We start from the raw sequence: 21,930 nt of genomic DNA on the forward strand, positions 1-21,930 counted from the left end.
ATAATCTTCCTGAACAAAAATTGTGTGTTGCGATTATGTTTTAACGGAGATGTTTAGGCCACAAGGGCCCATCAAGAATGCTTTGACCCCCCCTAGGCTGGGACCCCTGCTCCGCCCCTGGCTCCAGGGTTTGTTTTATTTTATTTTTCACCTGGGGTGCAGCTCTTTGTTTTTAGACTGCTACCAACTTGTGTGTTTCAGCAATTCAGCAGTTAGTTAGGGACCCTCCTTGTATTTGAAAACCCTAGTTACAGTACAGCAACCAAATTAAACTGTATCAAGTCAACTGGCAGTGTGAATAAATAAAAATGGCCTGTGTAAAGGCGTTTTCAAATGAAAAAAAATTATCTTGTGACATATTTGTGACCTGCTGACCTGCACCTCAAAGAATCGGAATCGAGAATCGTTTAGAACAGGAATCGAAATTGAAAATCTGAATCGTTAAAATCCAAACGATGCCCAACCCAGAGTGATCTTTACAAAAGCACACATGCAGGTGACATTTGTTAAGACAGACTAGCTGAAGTTGAAATAAACAATACATTCATGCTTTGAAGAAGGAGTAGCATTCAAAATATTTATTTAAAGATGTGTTTTGTTTGAATATGTTAGTCAGGTGAATGGCTAGAAAGGGAAAACTTAACAAGCAAAAGCGTAACAATGGTTAACATGCAAAGTCTGATGCTAAACTGACTAATTCTAAGACAAAATAATGTCCAGTTACACAACCTCTGTTTTAAAGCGGTTTTTAAACATATTTACAGCCTGGTTAAAGCAAACCAGGCAGTAAATATGTTTACTTTTTGCTGCTCCTTGGAGGGTTTTGGTTTTGATGTCTGACCTGGCAATAAAGCTTTTTCTGATTCTGATTCTGATGTCTTTAAATTAGGTTGCACTGGTACATCCATACGGAAGATTGTTAGGGTCCACTGAAGGAAATAGGAAAAAAAAAAAAAAAACAATTCTGAGGAAAAAAGCCTGAATTCTGACTCAGGGTTCAGACACATTTTAACCAACAAATTTCCATGACTTTCCCATGACTTGGCAGCAAGTTTCCATGACTATACATGACCTCTAATACATCAATGTATTTTGAAATATAGGAATAAAACTATGTAAAAAAAGTCACCACAGTGGAGATCTAATAACAATTATGGTTTTATACAAAATAAACATTTGTTTAAACACTGAAATACCAGCAATATGTTGTAGTATATGTTCTATAGTAATCTAATATAACTGTAATAATAACCAATCTGCATGATACGCAAGATGCTAGGCATGCCAATTTTGAATCTACCTTATAGGCTGTTATTACTAAATGTCATCATTAAGTGAGAAAAATAAATTCCATGACTTTTCCAAAACTGAAAGGGTGAACTTATGTTTCCAAAACTTTTCCAGGCCTTGAAAATTACATTTTCAAATTCCATTACTTTTCCAGGTTTTTTTCAAAACGTATGAACCCTGTGACTTCAGAATTCAGTATTTTCTCTGAATTCTGAGATTAAAGTCAGAATTCTGAGTCATATGTACATAGATCCCTTAGTTCTCCAGCTAACGGATAATGACTACTAATATATTTTTTCTTTTGTACCACTGACAATATATATGCCTCTGCTCTCTCTGTTCTTCATCCTCTCTTTCCTATCTCCCTTTCTGCGCTCTTTCCAGCTGCTCTTCAGCAGGAAGCTCCACCATTGTTTATTACTGTTTGGTGGGGGTCGTGTTCTGGGCTAAGAGACCACTTGTAATGTAATAGACACCATATAAATAAAATCGAACTATGAAAGTTACTCTCATAAAAAAAAAAAAAACGGGAGGGGGTTACTCACCTTTTCACAGAAGCGTTCTCGGTCCTCTCTGCACGCGAAATACAGATAGCGATCGAGGTGGAAGTCATCGGAGGACAGCTCTGCAACTCTCATGATGGCCTTTTTACACTCCCCGCTGATGTGGCGCGCGCCTGGCTGCTCCTCAGCTTCCTGAACCAATCCTTTTTCCAAACAGGCAATAACTTCTCCTTGTGAGTGGACGTCCTGCACAGAGCAAAAGTCACAGTTATATCAGATACAGTCAAATATTGTCAAGTTCCACTCACTGCCAATGCAATCACATTTCTTTGTCAATAACTTCTGTTCCTTAAAGCAGAATGAGGTACAATATATGTACATATATGGATTATAACATGTTGGATCATGACTTAAAGCAGATGACACATGAAAGCACTTAATACGTCTGTAATCACACCCATCCTTCAGTTTGATAGTCACTGTTTAAGCTTCACATTAATTAAGGAGGATGTATGGGGGTATTTTACTGCCTTTAATCAAGAGCATACTGTTTTGAGTGTTACTGATTTTAGAGCATTTGTCCGTGTTTTCACTTTCAGATATTGTGCTGCTCTCTCTCAAAACTTTGTGCTCAAACTCAAAAAGTCCCTACTTGGATGCAGAAATGTTATTTTTGTCCTCAAAACTGCTGTTCTGTTCTCAAATCTACAGCTGCCATACAAATCTCCCTTTCTACAGTCTCAGCCCCTCACCCTCTGCTCTCAGGATTTTTCTGCTCGCTTGCGAAACTTGTCCTCTCCGATTTTTCTCTCTGGTCTTGGAATGTTGTGGAATAACCCGGTCAAAATTCCCCAAATAGAAAAAACCACATTTGCTCCTGACCAATGAAACTGTCACATCTGCGCTTGTTTTATTCACAGATTCCCCACACAGAAGTCTTCAGTTATTTCCACCCACAATTATCTATAATTTTGTACTTAACATTTTTCTTTGACTTTAAGAGTTGACAAGTCAATAAACACATTTTTCTAGTTAAATAAATGTTATTAAAATGAACATGGACCAAAGATTATTGACTTCCTGTTGCACTGAGAGGAGGAAATTACATAATCTGTGACCGGCTGTCATGGATCATCCCAGTAAAGAACTCCAAGTAAGTGTGACATTTTAACAGTAGTATTGAGAACTTAACTGGTCCTTTGTAGTTAAGCTATCAGGTTTAGCAATAAACCTGTCCTCCAAAGTTAGTCCCCAGCTGACCTACACCTCTTTTTACAGAGTAAAGATGGTAATAAACTAATATCATGCTTGAAAATACTGTTGTAGTGTTTGTACCATGTGTTTTATTTGTTTCACATATGCTTGTAAATGTCATCATTAAACAAGATAATGCTTCTGGTTTCATATTTTGCAAGCTCATTGCTATTTTTAACCAGGATCTGCAGTGGTTTACTCTCCGACTCAGACTACAGTCTGGTTGTTCATTTGCTTACAACATAATATGATGCATAAATATAGTTACCTATACTAGTGTGCTAAGCATGAGTTGTGATATAGCACCACGCAAATAAACGTGGGACAAATGTGTTCTCAAATAGATGTTTTCACATTGGTCTTCATTGCGAATGGCACAATATCTTGTTTTTCTTTTTGCCAAAATTAATATGCATATGCACTCTTAGACTGGAGATATACAACTTTATATTGGTATATTTACGTTTGTATAGGCAGTCAAAACAATTGTTTATGATTTGCACACTCCACTTTAAGTTTCATTTTGTTAGACTACTTGATTTTTATTTCTTTCTCACGGTGGACAGCAAAGTAAGAATTTCATTGTACCGTACAAGAAAACATTTCCTTACTGTACATATGACAAATGCTTTGAATCTTGATGAATCGTTAGTTTTTGAACATTGAGATTAAGACCATGATTATTCCCCCTGCAGTGAAACAAGATAAGTTTTTTCTTTTCTTTTAAAATCAAAGGCCAGGGCCTTCAATAAAAAGGTATTTTGTTTGTATTTATTATTATCATTATCATTAGTTCAGATATAATTCTTGTTTCATTTGTTAATATGAATAATGTTGAAAGTTCTGATTAAGAAAGAAGTTCCTTAACAATGGTTGATTTTATCTATGGATAACAGCAACAATATGTTTCAGATACATCCAAGAATTAGATGGGAAAGCTCTTTTCAAGGCTGGGAAATAGACTATAGTCCTAATGCTTGTGCAAGACGTAATGTCTTGTTTGTGCAGTAAAATATTGGATGGACATACAGTAAATTACATGCTTAATGGGACATGAATATATCAACACTTGTGTTTGTTGTTCATATTACTACTGTCATTTAGCAGATGCTTTTATTCAAATCGACTTACATCTGCGAGAACACAAGCAAGAAATCACATAGGCATGCTAAGTTTATTTCTATAGCACAATTCAACAACAGGGCGGTTCATAGTGTTTTACAAAGACATTAAAACATACATAAAATGCATGATTTAAAGTTTAAACAAGTAAATTAATAATAATATTATTAAATAAAACATAATAGGATTCACGGGATTCAAACCTGAGGGCCTCTAACCCACACAGAATTTACAAGATTAAGTTTTGAAACTCAAATTTAAAAGTACCAGTGCAGAAAAGAGCAATAATTAAAGACAAACAGACATCACAAAAAAAATAATTAACACATGAGATACAAGAAATAAAGGTTGCAGTGCTTTATGATGGATAACTGAAATGCAGCAGATAATAAAACGGTTTTCAACCTTGATCTAAAGCTACTGAAAGTTTCAGCAGCCCTGATGCATTCTGGGAGTTTGTTCCACAGGTGAAGAGCATAAAAGCTGAAAGCTGCCTCACCGTGTTTGGTTCTAACTCTGGGTACAGGAAGTAGGCGTGACCCTGAAGACCTGAGGGTTCTGGTTGGTTCATAACTAACCAAGAGATCAGACATGTATTTTGGTGCGAGACATCAGAGGCTCCAGCGTGAATAAGTGCTGCTCAGACTGCTGGGAATCCAGTTGGACACATTGCCGACATGCTTTATTTTTTTATGTTCCCTTCCCACCCAACACAACAGTCCCTTTATTTAGCAAAACTATGTCTTAGAGACACGATCATATGATCATGTTGTCATAAGTGCACGCAGCTTTCTCAGTGCTGAGTCATGCAAAGAGCTGGACGAATCTCCCAACTCATTCTGACGGGGAAGTTAAACTAAATGCAGAAATGCTCCTTGAAGAGCTGAGTCTTTAACTTGCTCTTAAAAGTAAGTACGGACCTGCAGATCGGACAGTTTGGTAGGTTATTGGAGGAGACGAGTCTGGCTACTGATTTCACGCCACGTTGTGGTGGAAGCAGCAGGAATCTTTCACTGTCTAAACAGAGCTGTGAGTGTAGCTCTGGATGAAGAGGTGAAGGTAGCGAAAATACCTGAGAAATGCTTATTCAGATCTTCTACTCCTCACCCCTCCACCACTCACCTTCAGTTAATGAGCTTATGGATAATGTGATATGATATTAAAACATTAGATTGTGAAGAATTACAATGTGAAGACAGCATTCAAACACATTCTATAAAGTGCAGTTCTATGCTGACGCACCAATTCACCAGATGTATTGACGTTGTCAACCTGACCGACCAATCATAGCGAGTTACGAGCAGTGACGTCCTTTCCCACCCACCTCCTTGTTTGTTTAGCGGTAGCACATGGAGAGTGATGGATGAAAGCCAGGAAGCCAAACGGAGTTGGTCACAAAAACAATTCCACCTCAATTATATGGAATTGGTTTGGATTTTCAGAAAGTAGATCAAGCTCAAGCAAATGTAATTTGCAAAGTGTGCAGGGAAACCGTTCAGACGTTGGGTGGTAACACAACGAATCTGTTTAATCACCTGAAGAGGAATCACCCCGAGGAGTATGCTGAGAGCCAAACGGTAACAACAGTGCAGCCATATACTGTATAATACGGAGCTGAGGGATGCAAGGCAATCATATTTCTGATATCATTGCCAAAAACAGCAAACATGCACGCATTTTGTTCACTACTGTTGACAGGCTAACAAATCCCCATCCCAATGAGTCAGTGAACCCTGAACTTCTATCCAACCGTACCTGCAATGAGTTTGCCTCTTTCTTTACTGGTAAGTTTAAGAAAATCAGACAGTCAGACAGTCAGTCAGTCAGTCAGTCAGTCAGTGCTGCTACGCTGGGCACGGATATGCGCCACCTCTGTGTCAGAAACCAGGACACAATTCTGTCTAGTCACCCATAAAAACCTGGATGAAAGTTATAAAGGAAGATGACAGGATCACGACCATTTCAGGGCAGAAAGAACCAGCGGCGTCTGTAGCTGCAGGTATGTTTATCTCTCAACTGTTTGATTTTACGGGAAAGCCTTGTTAACATTAGTGATTGTCTGTATGATGTAGAATAATAATCAAATGCAGCTTAGGTTTGATAAGCTGGTGTTTGATTAGCCTAGCAACTCACCGGCCAAATCTAACGTGTTTGTGTTTCATTTTTGCAGGCGAGGCGTCATTGGACTCTAGTGGGGTTGTGTCATCTGTGTTTATGCACACAAAAGAAAGCCAGATGGGGGGAGGATTTCTCATCAGAGCCGGGCTTGCTGCCTATGGTGCCTCCCTTCGTATCCCTCACTTCACCAAAGGAAAGAAGCAGCTTCCTGCACAGGAAGTGGACACATCTAGACAACTTTAAGTGATTTTAGATTTGTAAAACATGTATTTAGACCTTACCACATTGGCTGCTGCTCGTGTGTCTAATGCGTTCAGTTTTTATGCTCCCCACCTGTGGAACAGACTCCCAGAATGCATCAGGGCTGCTGAAACTCTCAGTTGCTTCAACTCAAGGTTGAAAACCTTTTTTATTTTCTGCTGCATTTCAGTTATCCATCATAAAGGATTGCAACCTTTATTTTCTTGCATCTCATTTGTCAATTCTTTTTTTAGTGATGTCTGTTTGTCTTTAATTATTGCTTTTAAACTTTTTTCTACACTGGCACTTTTAAATTTGAGTTTCAAAACTTAAATCATATTTTAACTCTTGTAAACTGTGTGGGTTAGAATACTTAAAGTTTGAATCCTGTTAATTTTATTATTTCAAGCTTTACATCATAAATAAGGACTGATCAGTAATTTAATGTGTATTATCTACCAGTTAATATAATGCATCCCAAGTTGCCTTGTTTGTATAAAACACAACAATACATAAAATCTTTGTTTAGTAAGCTAAATATGGTAGTTCAGGGCTGATTTTTCATGAAGTATTAATTCCTTTTTTTTTTTTTTTTAAATCCCCATTTAGGTGTTTAATGTATATCATGGGAAAATGAGAAAAAAAAAAAAAAAACAGAATATCATGTCTATCCCATACAATTCAGTTCCAACCCCTTGCCAGTGAAAGTAAATACACTATTGTTACTTACTTTCTCTCCGGTGCTGATGCTGCCACAGTGCAATGCGTTGATATCCTCTCGACACTTGTCCATGAAACCACAGATAAGTCGATAGTCACTGAAGATGATGCTGGTCATCTTGGTGATGTACTGGTTGCACTGGTAGTCCGTGACGTTGCCACGGTGATCCACCAAACACGACACCAGGAAGCCTTTTCCCAGTTCCTCTGCTGCACATTCTTTAATCTGAGGGAAGACAGAGCATGTTTGTTAAACCTGCCTCACTTTTAAGTAGCTATTATCTTAATATCTAAGCAATTACCTAATAGCTCAGATATTAGGGCAATACATTCTTATCAAGGTAACAAGTAAATATTACCCATCATCTATTTAATTATAAATTTCCAGCGCTGTTTGGTCCGGTTTACACTAAACAGAGTCCCAATCCTCAGATACCACGCTTCATTTGGGAAGGAGTAAAAGCTCATCCGAACTTTGGTGCAGAACAAGCAAGCAAACTCTAGACTACCTGAAAACATTATCGTATGTTCACTTGTAAGAGAAATTCAGAAATTATTTGATAGGTGTAACAATTTGGATTTGATATGGGTAAGTGATGCTGAGGCTCAAATGGATTTTTGTATTGCACTTGCATTTGCTGATTATTTAGAGAAAGCATGGGATAAACGAAGAAAAGTAACATATATATGAAAATATCCATTTTGGTTTTTGTTGGGGAGAAAGAAATATTAAGTATTTTATTTTTTTTATTTTGATTTATTTATTTTGTTTTTCTGGTGTACATTGTGTAGCTCCCAATTAAGTGAGTGTGATATTGTATATTGATGATTTTCTGTTTCTGGTGTCTTATAATCCTGTAAGTAAGTCTTCGGACATGACACAAAAATAAAACTCATTCATTCATTCATTCATTCATTCATTCATTCATTCATGCAAGTTACCCCTGGTACGATCTGTTTACAGCAGGAAATGCAAATGAACTATCTGGCAAACAAAAGAACGAAAAAGACTTTGAATACAATAGCTCTTTGCCAAGCTTCTTGTGAAAAACTGTCATCTATAGGTTTTCTGAAGAGTAGTTCAGCGGTGCCAATGAGAAACACTGGAAGTTCCTTATTACTATTGCCTATATTTCTTCCTCCTTTTTATTCTTCTGTATCAGGAAAAAATGTTGGCACATTTCACAGGCCGCAATTTTAAGAAGGAACCCCAAAAAAAAAAATGCATCAAAACGGCCTGCACAATGTGAACGCATGTGCTTTGACTTTTGATGGTGAATTTCATGAAATTCAAAGAATTGTTGGATCTGAAGCCCATTGAAAACAAATAGCATTTGGTTGAAAGCAGCAAAAAATAACCCTCTTTGAAACCTTATAACTCAGCTGTGCGTTATAATAGAGATGCAGTTCAAACTTTTACTGGGTTACTAGACTTTGAACTACAACATATTGAAGCCATGTTTCAATAAGATTAAAAAATGTTTTTAACCATTTTTTAAAATTTTAATCTCCCTTTCTTACAGTGTTGTCACTTAACTGCACACAAATAGGAAACTTCTTAAACAAACGTCTCATCCACAGCTTTGCTTTAAGCCCCATTAAAAATTGTATCAAAATAAAGGGATTTTTTTTGTGCTTTCAAAAGTTGACTCCTGTGACGTAGAATTTGAGAGATGAGCCTTTGTAACTCAGGAGTGCCTATCATTTTGCATTCTTCCATTTCGAACTCAGCTATTCTTTTGAGGACAATACTGTTTAAACCATCTTATTTCCAGAATGGAAAAAATTCCATCATTTTGTTCAGGGAAGCTGTCTCTTTTCATCACTGTGAAATAATTATTTGGACATCTTGGTCTGTGTGAGAAGTGTGTGGGAGTGTTAAACTGCCAAGTCATGCAGCAGGCAGAGGTGAGACAATTAGCCTTATTAGATTAGACCCTCCTATTATCCCTGGATGATGAACGCGTGTTTAAGGCCCCCCACCACCATCAAACCACAACATAAAAGAGAACCACAGTCTCCTCTGGAAATACAGATCACTGTGTCCTTGGTGGATGCTGTTTGTGTTTTCAGAACAGTCCCGTTTGTCATCTAGTGTGTGTGTGTGTGTGTGAGTTGTAACTAGGGTTACCTCCGCTACGCATTCATAGAAGGCTCAGCGCACAGTAGCGTTCTGACTCGTTTGTACGATGGGCTGTTGGATTACTGTGTGGTGAAGTTAACTTATCAGCGTGAAAAATGCCATATCTGGCGTGAGAGCGTGTGAACTTATTGGAATGCATGAGACTTGAGGGTCCTGTTATTTCGTCTGCGGCTATGTCAGTCATTTTCTTGGGTTTCCCTTCTCGTTCAGACTGGATGGGTGGAGTCACGTGATTACACACACGCTGTAGACTTAATTCTTAGTCTTAAAAGCGTAATGAAAATAGCCTATCAGCACACATAGTCAAAAGAGACTAAATGGAATATTCAGGTTTTTTTTTTTTTATTAATCAAAAACACAGAATTTACATGAGAAAATTGACGTCGTTTATCGCCCAGGGCTAAGTGCAACGTTTGGCTCTTGCATCTCATTTGTTCATTTCTTTTTAACTGATGTCTGTCTGCGTTTAAACTATTTTCTGCACTGGTACTTTTAAATTTGAGTTTCAAAACTTAAATCCTATTTTAAAAAGGAGCCCTATTATGAAAAACAAGTTTTTTCTTGCTTTAACATATATAAAGTGGTCTCCCCTCAGCCTGCCAACTCAGAGAAGGAGGAAAGCAACCAAGCCACATTCAAGGCCTGTTTAAAATAGGTATTAGATTGCCATAATAGGTCTCCTTTAACTCCTGTAAACTCTGTGTGGATTCCTCAGGTTTGAGTCCTGTAAATTCTATTTTGTTTTATTACTTTTCTTTTGTTTGTTTAAACTTTAAATCATGCTTTTTATTTATGTTTTAATGTCTTTGTAAATCACCGTTTGATTCACCGTGTTGCTGAGTTGTGCTAGAGAAATAAACTTGCCTTGCCTCTCTTCGTCATTTTTTCCCAACTAACCCACACATGCACATCTTGGCCCCAGATTTCCTTTGTTCTCACTGGGTGTGATGAAAACTAGTTGAACATTTTGAATCACGAGAGCCTTGAACGCCACATGATCTTCTCCGCCATTTTTACCTTTCACACCACGTGTATGAAAGCCAACTCGTCTCTCACGTATATAGACTGATGTTTATGTTTCATAATAAGTTAGTCATTTGCTTATGTGTAGTTTAGATATCAGAACTTTATTCAGGGTGTTGACATTTCACCGTCATATCTCGATATTTTCTAGCTAAATGGCGATATATATCTCGATATTTTTTCTGTGCCTTAATTGGGGTTTCCCCCAAAGCATTATAGCATAGCATCTCTGTTAGCATGTCTGTTAGCATGTCTGTTAGCATGTCTGTTAGCATGTCTGTTAGCATCTCTGTTAGCATCTCTGTTAGCATCTCTGTTAGCATCTCTGTTAGCATCTCTGTTAGCATCTCTGTTAGCATCTCTGTTAGCATCTCTGTTAGCTTCATTTTTTTCTGAGGCAAACCCTTAAAAAAACAGTCAGTTTTAATACAAAGCCTCGTGCCAAATGTCACACAGGCTTTATTAACAGAGATCTGCACAATATCAAAATGTATAAAACAAATGAAATAAAAATAAACTGCCTGCATATATAGAATAAAAATGCTTCTTGAATAAAATAAAACAAATATCCCTTTCCTGCATAACAATTAAATTAAAATACACCGTGCAATTAATACAATGTAGACAGTAACAGGCAGACTTTTCCACTGAGGTTGACAGTTGTGCAAATAACAAAACATTTGTGCAAATCTCAAATAAAACATTCAAGTCAATTTGTCACAAAATAAGCTATATCAAAATCAAAAAAAAAAAAAAAAATAAAACATTCAAGTCAATTTGTCACAAAATAAGCTATATCAAAATCAAAAAAAAAAAAAAAAAGATTTTTTTTTTTTTTTTTTTTTTTAAATCGATATAAACGATATTGTCTCGTACCATATCGCGTTTGAAAATATATCGATATATATTAAAATCTCGATATATCGCCCAGCCCTAATTGCCAATTTATTTTATTTAAAATTTTTGTCCGCTATGTAAATTAGGCAGCTGTACTGTGCAATGGTCCTTCTCATATACGCCTGAGCCCTTTAGAAGTTGACTCTGCCCCAGGAAGAGGTTAACACAATTTACTGCAAGGCTTCTTTTTTTGGTTGGTTAACATGGCAACGTCAGTTACGTCTATGCAAACGTCAGTTACGTCTATGCAAACGTCAGTTACGTCTATGCAAACTTGTATCAATTCAAATGTCAAGAATCGATTTGGATTCTTAAGATTCAGAATCGATTATCACCATTTGATTTGATCCGATCTGATTCGATCCGATATTGATGTGGGTTAGTGTTATTAAAAATGTTTTTTCAGCTGTTGCCTGAATTATATGACTGTAAAATAACAAGTAAAATAATAATTTCACAATAATTATTGTGAAATAACATGACAAACCGTCTATCAGATAACAGAAGAAACCAATATGAACTTCTTTGAACTTGTATAACATTTTGAAATTTAAGCAGAAATATCCAAATCACTGAACTGAAAAATTTCTGAAAAGCGAAAATCTAATGATGAAAAATAATCGATCTTTTAGACATACAAATCGATTTTCACCACCGGCCTAAACATGGGCTCACCTCAGAGATTGTTGTCTTGCAGACCTCCACTGCTACGGATTCAACCTTGGGGTCCGTGGTCAAGTTCAACTTGTAGTTCCATAGTAACTGCAGAAGAGAGGATTCATTAAATGTAGTTTTCACAGATAATGACCAACTGGTGGATTAAGACAAAGATAAACACATACAAATATCGAAAAAGCAAGTATATACAATATGGCTGACATGATAAAAAGCTGATCAACTTTGAATCTCTCAAATGCCCTAGAATTAAAAAATGTGGGTAAACACTTACATGATTGCATTCAGCGGCAATTTCAGTTTCCTGCAAAAAGCAAAGAGAAAAAAAAGTTTAAACTCCAGCAAAAACGTTTATGTGAAGTGTTTCTGAAGATGAAAAGCTATGCTAAGACCTATAATACTACTAAACTAACAATATTGATGATAATGTCCCAATTATATTGCTTCAGGACTTGCAAACGTTACCACACAATGTGTCAGCTGGATGTGTTTTTTTTTTTTTTTTTTGCAGGAGTGATGGAAGGATACCAAGCAGCCAGCAACAAGGAGACTAAACCACTTTCATCTAATGCTCCTGGATTGAGTACAGTCTACTACAGAGAGACGTGGATAGTACATATCGTAAATTCTTGGACATATTCATTTCTCTGTATAATACACACTGCCCTGCTGAGGAACGCTGAACAAAGAAAAACAAAGATAAAAAGCCCATGGCTTACTAATGCCATAGTAAACAGAAAAAAAATCTCTAAAATTCTTCATTCAGTTGAAAACCAGTGAAGCAGAACTAAGATATGAGATTTATGGAAATAAATTGACATAGTACAAATGTGCAAAAAGCTCTGTCATAACAAATTATGTGAAAACTTGGGATATACTGAACAACTTAATTCGACAAGGCTTGTGGAAAATCCAAACCAATTCCATATAATTAAGGTGGAATTTTTTTCGCAACCAATTCTGTTTGGCTTTCATGCGCTACCACTACACACACAAACAAGGAGGAGGGTAGGAAAGCGCGTCACTGCCCGTAATTCGCTATGATGATATGATGACATCTGGTGAGTCAGTGCATCAGCATAGAACTGCAATTTTTAGAATGTGCCACAAACAATCCCACGATCTCTGCAGTTTGAAAGATCGTCTTCACGTTGTAATCCTTCATGATCTAATATAGTCACATCGCCCGCCTCTAATATATACACACACACACACACACACACACACACACACACACACACACACACACACACACACACACACACACACACACACACACACACACACACACACACACACACACACACACACACACACACACACACACACACACACACACACACTTGGAGACACTTTATTGGCAAAATTCCATTCAAGTAAATTGAATAAGACAGCCTTGCAAGATACTCTTATTTTCCCTTTTTGTTTATTTTCTTAAACTGCTCAGACATTCTTCTTATTCTCAATTACATTCAGATCACATCTCTTCCATGTATGTTCATTGATGGTAATCACCAAAGAAAGTTTATTTTCCCTTCTCTTCATTTTCACTCTATTCTGTTATATCGTGAGAAGCAGAAAGTAATGAACTTGAAATAACTGAAAATAAGCATTTTTTAAATGTCATACCTCCAACTTTTGTTCCACATGATAGGGACAAGTACCGTATCAATAAGGCTACTAGGGGTGTAACGATACACTAATCTCACGATACGGTACGATACTATATTGAGGTCACGATAATGATACGATATTATAGCAGTATTTTTTTAACAACCTTGAATGAGGAACATATGACTGGAAAAAATTGTCTTTTATTTGAAAGACACAAAATACAAAACAATACTGTGCATTTGCCCTATTGTTACAGTTTGTAATGCTTTATAACTTTATAGTTTCTCTCATGTATGATTTGACTTTTTTCTTTTCCAGAAATTTAACATCTAAAATTAAATAAATAAATAAAAGTAAATAAATACATACAATTTTACATCATAAAAAAGATTGATTCATGCTCACCTTATAAGTGTAAGAGGAGATTTAATTTTGTTAAGAAGGTTATTTTGGTAATTCAGGGTTCATTATTTTATAAATATATTCTTTATATTCTGATGTAAATCAGGGACTATAATGACACTAGTCAGTTTCTGTAGTGATTAGTCTGTTTTAGATTGGGCGGAGTGATACGCCACAGTACGGCACTAGGTGCTGTGTTGATGTTCTAAAATCCTACACTGTTGAGGGACATTAAAGTACACTGGAACTCAGCAGAAGTTGTCCCCGTGTTTATCCTACTCACGACCCCAAAAAGGTTTAATTTAATAAGGTAAGGCTTAACTCTACACCAGCCTTACATAAGTAAAGGTTCAGAGCTCAAAACCCCCAAGAGTCCCGTGATCGGGACCAAAACGGTACTAGTTTCTTCTGAGCGGAGGAAGATTTAGGTCCGCGGGTCGAGGCGCCGTCGGCACAAATACACTGCGCATTACTGGTCAACACAATAGATTAATATTAATAACCCAATATCGCGATACAGTTTGTCACCTCCACGACACGTATCGTGATGTTTTTGTATCGCGAAATTTCGTGGCACGATATATTGTTACACCCCTAAAGGCTACTGATACAATAAAACAGTATGAATCCTATCACTATATGCATCACTAACACCCTAAAAACACCCATCCCTAGTTAAAAGTCATAGCATGTATGTATACAGTCTGTGTGTACCACGTAGGTTAACTCTTTGTATTGCCCTTTGTGGTACTGTTCTTTACTAAATACATTTTTCTGGCACAGAAATCCAAACCATTAGCAAACAATTGGTTGAATGCTGTAAAGCTACTTCACGAACTTTCAGCTAGAGATACCATTCAAACTTCAAACTATTCACAAGACTTTAAACTATTACCAAATGATTCCGATTTTAAAATAATTTGTACTTTCTGAAATATCAACTTTCACATTTTATGAACAATGGTTATGCTGAATCTAAATGGCAGAGCCTCAGACTTCCTTGTGAAAGTTTGCTGCCCACCGGACACAACCAGAACAACCTCAGACACACCCGGAACCACCATGAATACAACAGGAACAACCCCAGAAATACGCCAGAACCATTAAAGACAGAACCAGAACCGACCCGAACACAACCAGAACTACCCCAGACATAACCAGAACCATATCAAACTGGAACAAATCCGGACCCAACCAGAACAGCCCTACACAAAACTAGAAATACCCCAAACACAATCATCCTAGGATATATCGAGTGTATTCGATGCATCTCGTCTTCTACTCTGTGCCATGTACAAAATGACTATATCGTGAATATTCGAGTATACATTATCACGCATTTGCTTTTAGCATTAAATTACAGGCTTTTCTCACTCTCTCGTCTCGTCTCTCCTTCTCAGAGAGATAAAACAAGCGCACCCAGTTAGATACGTCAGTCACATACTGTCGTGCGTGCATCATCATACGCCCAGCGGCTGGTGTCAGCGCTGCTGTCCGGTCCGACGGTCAGTTCCACCCCGCTTTAACTTTCCAAAACTCGGCCTGTTTGCGTCGTGAGCTCATCCGTGCGACGGACTCTTTTCAAATCACACTGGGACGGTTTAGTAAAGATGGGAGGGGATGTTTTCTCCTCGCACGGCTCTCCGGAGAGCCGAGGAGCCGCTCAGTGCGACACGCGTCCGCACACCGCCGAGCCTTTCTCTTCCAGAGCTGAGAAACGTCACCTAGTGTTGCTTAAATGTGGCCACATGAAATCATTAACTATCATCGAAACAAAGTCAAACAAGACTATATGACGTCATATTTCTAAAAGTAAGTGAAAGTGATGCAAAGTAAAGGAGGAGAGGATGAAACATTGCAGTCCCTACACCTACAATTAGGTTAGTGTTAATAAAGGTGTCTAAAGGCCCTCCTGCTGAGAGCAGCATCCAGGTAAAACCAGGTAAAACCAGGACCAGAACATGTTCTTAGCAGATGATCTTCAGACGGGGAGTCAGAGATGCAACGTGCTCTTTCTGTTTTGAAATGACACTTTTTATGTTTGTGCCACTCACTGCATAGTAACTGTTTAATAAATACAGTTTTGGTCAATTTGACTTAGTTGTTATTCCCCACTTTTTGCATGAAAGTTAAAAAATATCATATATTAATGCAGTATGAACAAGAATGTTTTAATGTAGACATATAGAATCATCATACTGGTGTGATTGTTTGCATCAAAGTGTTAATTCAAGGATAAGGCAAGATATCGAGATATATATCGTGTATCGTGACATGGCCTAAAAATATCGAGATATTAATAAAAGGCCATATCGCCCAGCCCTAAATCATCCCAAACTAAACCAGAACCAGTCGACAAAACCAGAACCACCCGAACAGAACCAGATCCAGCCAAAAAAGAACCACCTCAGACAGAAATAGAACCAACCCAAATACAACAGGAACCCCCAGAAATTAACCAGAACCATCTCAGACTCTCTTATCATTACTGCATTATGCCACTAAAACCGTGGTTTAAAACAGCACATTAGGAGGACCTGGATAGCTCCAGGCTATTGCTCTTGTAGGGGAAGCGTAGGTTCAAATCCCAGCCTGATGCTCTTTAATGCATCCTCCCCTCTCTCTAACAGTTTCCTGTGCAGCCAATGTCAAAATAAAGGCCACTAGAATCCACATTTTTTATTTAATCCATGCTCACATCTTAGCCTGTCTGAAACTGAACCACACCCAACATCTCATACTCTGATGTGGTTGTATGAGAAGAAGAAACTGTACAGAGAATAAGGGGGGGGGGGGAATGAAGAGGACAAACGAAGTATACAAAGCACAGCAGTTCACCATTGTTAGCATTTTGGTGCTGCCACAAACCATAAACTTTAAATTCAGCTTAAATTGAAAAAAAAAAAAAAAAAGGAAAAACAACACTGAATAGAGTTGAAGATAAATTTGTTGTTTTGGGGCGTGGCATCACAGACCAACCAGAAAAGCCCAACACCAATGAGCTGAAACCAGGCACAACCCATCTCTCATACTTTATTTGGTAAATCATTTTTTTGCCAGGCAATGGCTGCAGCTTAATTAAACTGTGCACGTTCACACAGTGAAGACAGACTTCAGGCTTAATAGTTGCAGAATGCATTTTTCAAATTGTAGTTTGCAAGTAGGTAGAACAGTGTGCAAAAACCCCTATGCCGAGATGCTTCAAGATAATGTTAGTTCAATTGGAACAACAATGTAAATACTTTAGATAGCACACAGTAATTTCCTTTATTTTTAATGCAGTGAAGCACAAAAAGCTGGCTCGCAATCAAAGAAAGTAGTTTAATCCATGGCATCCAAATCATCTTTAAAAGATTGTGTGGCGCTTGAGTCATGACCTTTATTGTCAGCAGCTTGGATGGGAAATGTAGACGGAAACAGAGGAAGGAACACTTGCAGCGAAGGGGCACCGGCTGTGCCTTAAAGACGGTTGAACAAGGACGACTGTAGCCTCATGAGGCACCTGGTCAAACCTGTAAGGTGTACAGTACAACACCCTGTTTCTTAAGTGTCCTGAGGCAAGACGGTGATTATTATGTTGCCCCAAAATGCCTTCACTGAAGTGCAAGTGAGACAGAAAACGCAAAGCAAATTTAGAGGGGAAAAAAAAAAAAAAAAAAACTGTAGACGCCCAGAAAACACTGTATTTATGGTTGAGAGAAGTTTGTTGTGTAAAAGCAAGTGAGTTAAAAATAAAAGGTAAAGTGATATATATTGCAAATCCAAGTTAACTACCCAAACTATAATGTTATAATAATAATAATAATAATAATAATAATAATCACAATCAGTAACAGTAATAAACAGAATATTGTCTACCTCATACTGCTGCACCTTTAGCTTTTTTTTTTTTATACATGTTAATAAGAGCTGTCATTTGTCTATTCACTGTACAGTGAGTGAAAATAACCAAGTCAAATTCCCTGTCTTGACCAATAAAACTGATTCTGATAAGTTTGTTTTTAATTGACTTTTCACCTGACCCCTTTTCTTTCACAATCTGCCATTTTTGCTTTTCCGACCCCTTTAATATTTTAATGAACAATCTAAACTTACTTCAGCATCAGCACCGACAGTCTTATGGTGATCAGTAATTAGATAATGGCCAACAACAGGCCTGCCTAAGCTACTGTAAGCTCCTGTTGTAACTTCTAGCTTTATAATGACTTCTAGCTACTTTTAAGACAACCAATAATTACTTTCCTTGCTATGCAGTTGGCAACACCATGTGACATTTACAGACATCTTAGCCTGCTGCTGTAAGAGATCTTAGCCTGCTGCAATTCTACTGTAGACTAGATGCTTATGAGCTTAAAGAAGTGAGTGTCTGGAAGAAGCTCAGCAGAGGTTGTACTTCCTGCGGCAGCTCAGGAAGTTTAACCTGCTACAGCAGCTGCTGATCACCTTCTACTCTGCCATCATTCAGTCTGTTCTCTGCACCTCCATCACTGTCTGGGTCGGATCAGCCACCAAACTAGACAGACACAGACTGCAACGGACAATTAGGTCTGCTGAGAGGATAATTGGGACTAACCTCCCATCTATCCAGGACCTGTACAGGACCAGGACCAGAAACCAGGACACAGTCTGTTTGAACTCCTCCCCTCTGGACGGAGCTACAGAGCTCTGTACGCTAAAACCTCCAGACACAGAGACAGTTTCTTCCCCCAAGCTGTTGCTCTGATGAACTCTCATCACTCATAGAGTCTCAGAGTCTGAATCACTGTGCAATAATAATCATAGTCATAATAATAATAATAACCACAATCATATGCTGTAACATTGCACCTTTCATTAACCATGTATACCTCATACTGCTGCACCTTTCACTTTTTTTTTATTGTATATGTTAATAAGAGCTGTCATTTGTCTATTAACTGTACAGTGAGCAAAAATAACCAAGTCAAATTCCCTGTCTTGTTTGACCTGACTTGGCTGATAACCCTGATTCTGAGAGAATGAAGTGAAATAAAGTGAGTAAAAAGCTGAGAACCAGTAAACAGCTACAGTCTTGGGTTTGGTCTTTGTTTACATAGTCTTTGCATGTGTGCACTTTTACGGAGCTGCTGCCTAATCTCATTGTATCGGTATAAAGATAATATAGGCTTTCTATTCTATTCATGCAACTTCTGGCTGGTGAAGTCAAAACACACATTCTAAACGTTTGTGGCTTGAAAATTACTAGAGAAGCTGGGGAGGAAAGTTGGTCCAAAAATTCACGATGGGAATTTAGTTCTTGCACACCAAGAAAGTCTCCATGAATTAACAACCCATCTTCATGCGATCATGCAACTTCTGGCTGGTGAAGTCAGCACACACATTCTAAGCTAAAAAAGGAAACATATCCCAAACATTGCAGCTTCAGTAGCTGTTGCATTCTTGCACATTTATCATGTTTTCTTGCAGAGATAGCAGCTGCTAAGCAGCAGCTAACACTAGCTGATCCTCCAGCAGGCACACCCTGCAACACCAGCCCCGCTTTACCTCCTTCTTGTCCTGCAGACACTCCAGCAGCGCCAGGTTGTTGCCCCAGGAGTGCCGGGGGCAGAGGCGGCTCAAGTCGTCCCTGCACGCCGCCTCCTCGGCCAGCCTCCAGCCGGCAGCCCGGCGGCGCGGCGGCGAGGCCGCGACAGCACCGGCGCCGGGGCTCCGCTCCGCCGGGCTCCGCTCCGCCGGGCTGCCCGCCCCGGCCGCGGCCACCGCTGCTCCGGCCGGCTCCGGCAGCTTCTCCGCGCCGGCGTTAGGAGGGTTCTCCACTACGGTGTTGTCTCCCCGGAGGAGCTGAGCGGACGACAGCATGCAGGTGAGGAGCAGCAGCGGAGTAACACGTAGACAGTCGGCCATCTTCACCAGCGGTGCTGCGTTGACGAGCGGGGGGAAATATGGGAAAACTAAAGTTTACTGGAAGTTTTTTTCTCCCAACCTTTTTTTTTTTTTTTTTTTTCTAATCTGGTGGCCGAGACCAACTAAGGAAGACAGTTAGGGCCAAAAATATACAAATTATATTTTAGAGGAAGATTTTTTTTTTCATTGTGCACTTCGAGAAAAAAGTCGAAATATCGAGAAAAAAGTCGAAATGTCGAGATTAATGTTGAAGTACAATTTCGAGAAAAAAGTCGAAACATTGCGAAAAAAGTCGAAATGCCGAGATTAATGTTGGAATACAATTTCAAGAATAAAATTTCGTGAATAAAGTCCAAATTCCGCCTTTTTTCTCAACATTGCAACTTTATTCACGAAATTTCGACTTTTTTCTCAACATTTCGACTTTTTTCTCGACATTCCGATTTTTTTCTCAACATTTCGACTTTTTTCTCGACATTTCGATTTTTTTCTCAACATTTCGACTTTTTTCTCAACATTTCAACCTTTTTCTCAACATTTCGACTTTTCTCAACATTTCGACTTTTTTCTCGTCATTTCAACTTTTTTTCAACATTTCGACTTTTTTCTCGACATTTCGACTTTTTTCTCAACATTTCGACTTTTTTCTCGACATTTTGACTTTTTTCTCGAAGTGCACAAGGAAAAAAATCTTCCTCCTCTAAAATATTATTTGTATTTTCCTCCTGGCCCTAACATTCTTCTGTACTAATACTCTTCTACAGGCAGGAGAAAAATAAAAATATATATATTTTTTTAATTATAAGAAAAGAGGTAAAATAATAAAAAGCACAAGTTGTTAAAAAGTAAGGGCAGTAAATTACAGGAGGTAAGTATTTAATTTAAGAGTACGCTTGAGTAAACAGTAATGTTTTTAGCCCTGAAGGATCTACAGTTGGAGCAGACCTCAGGTCTACAGGAAGTTTGTTCCACCGGTGAGGAGCAGAATAACTGAACGCTGCCTCACCTTGCTTGGTTCTGGTTCTGGAACCACAACAAACCAGATCCAGATGAACCTCAGGGGTCTGGGAGCTTCATAGGAACTAACAGATCAACCATGGATTCTGGTCCAAGACCATTCAGGTCTTTGTAGACCAGCAGTAAGATTTTAAACTATCCTTTGACTCACTGGAAGCCAGTGTAGTGATTTCATGACCGGTGTAATATATTATAATTATAGTGGTATGCACTGCTTTGGCAGCTAACAACGTCCCCTAGAAAATATGCACGAACATTAATCACAATTAATAAGATTTGACTAGTTTAACTTTTTTTACATTCTATTTAATTTCTAAAGTATTCATGAACTGAACCGAATATTATTTTATATCATTTTTAGGCAACAGTTTTCCAATTTTGAATGTTGTCTAAATTAGGGCAGCCATACCAGTGTAAGATAATACATCTTACCACCTAAGACTATAATACCATACAGTATGCAAATGTAAATGGGACTCGTGTTATCAATATGGACTTAATGTTGCTTTTAGAGATCAACCTATCCCTGAAATCAGGATATGTGCCACAGGTTTTTAAAGCCGCACTTGTTTAATCTGTACTCCAAAAACCTAGTCCTGAGAAACCAATTTCCAACATTCCATTTTTATCTAAAATTCCTATCTAAATTCTTACCTAAAAGGTAAGTAAGGTTTCTTCTGCACAGACGAGGGTCTGCTACGTTGTCCCACAGGCTTCGGTAATGGGTGTAATCTTGTTTCGTTTATAATGCAGCCCTTGGGAAGTATTATCCAGCATCAGTTTTCAGTGCTATGCTGATGATACACAGCTGTATTTGTCTATGAAGCCAGATTTAACAGAACAGCTATCCAAAATTCAGGCATGTTTTAAGGAAATTATTGCTTTGCTTTTGCTTTTAAATTCGGATAAAACAGAAGTTTTTGTTTTTGGTCTCAAACACCTTAGGAATGGATTAGTCAATTTTCGCTGGATTTCAGTACAAGCATGCGAAACCTTGGTGTTATTTTTAATCAGGATTTGTTGTTTAAA

At 38.1% G+C, this 21,930-nt stretch overlaps 1 protein-coding gene across 1 annotated transcript in view; it reads right to left on the reverse strand.

Annotated features, from left to right (window-relative positions):
• The window catches only part of LOC133444413 (Golgi apparatus protein 1-like), a 47,203-nt gene extending 27,299 nt beyond the window's left edge, over nucleotides 1-19,904 (reverse strand). The window contains exons 1-5 of the mRNA XM_061722188.1: nucleotides 19,525-19,904; nucleotides 12,260-12,289; nucleotides 11,986-12,072; nucleotides 7,258-7,473; nucleotides 1,836-2,039 (exon numbers count right to left, since the gene is read on the reverse strand). Coding sequence (XP_061578172.1) covers nucleotides 1,836-2,039; nucleotides 7,258-7,473; nucleotides 11,986-12,072; nucleotides 12,260-12,289; nucleotides 19,525-19,884 — 897 coding nt within the window. The 5' untranslated portion in view covers nucleotides 19,885-19,904. The remainder of the gene's footprint in view (nucleotides 1-1,835; nucleotides 2,040-7,257; nucleotides 7,474-11,985; nucleotides 12,073-12,259; nucleotides 12,290-19,524) is intronic.
• Nucleotides 19,905-21,930: the final 2,026 nt, after the last annotated feature.

The sequence above is a fragment of the Cololabis saira genome, chromosome 5 (assembly GCF_033807715.1).
Source record: "Cololabis saira isolate AMF1-May2022 chromosome 5, fColSai1.1, whole genome shotgun sequence".
NCBI classification, from domain to species: domain Eukaryota; kingdom Metazoa; phylum Chordata; class Actinopteri; order Beloniformes; family Belonidae; genus Cololabis; species Cololabis saira.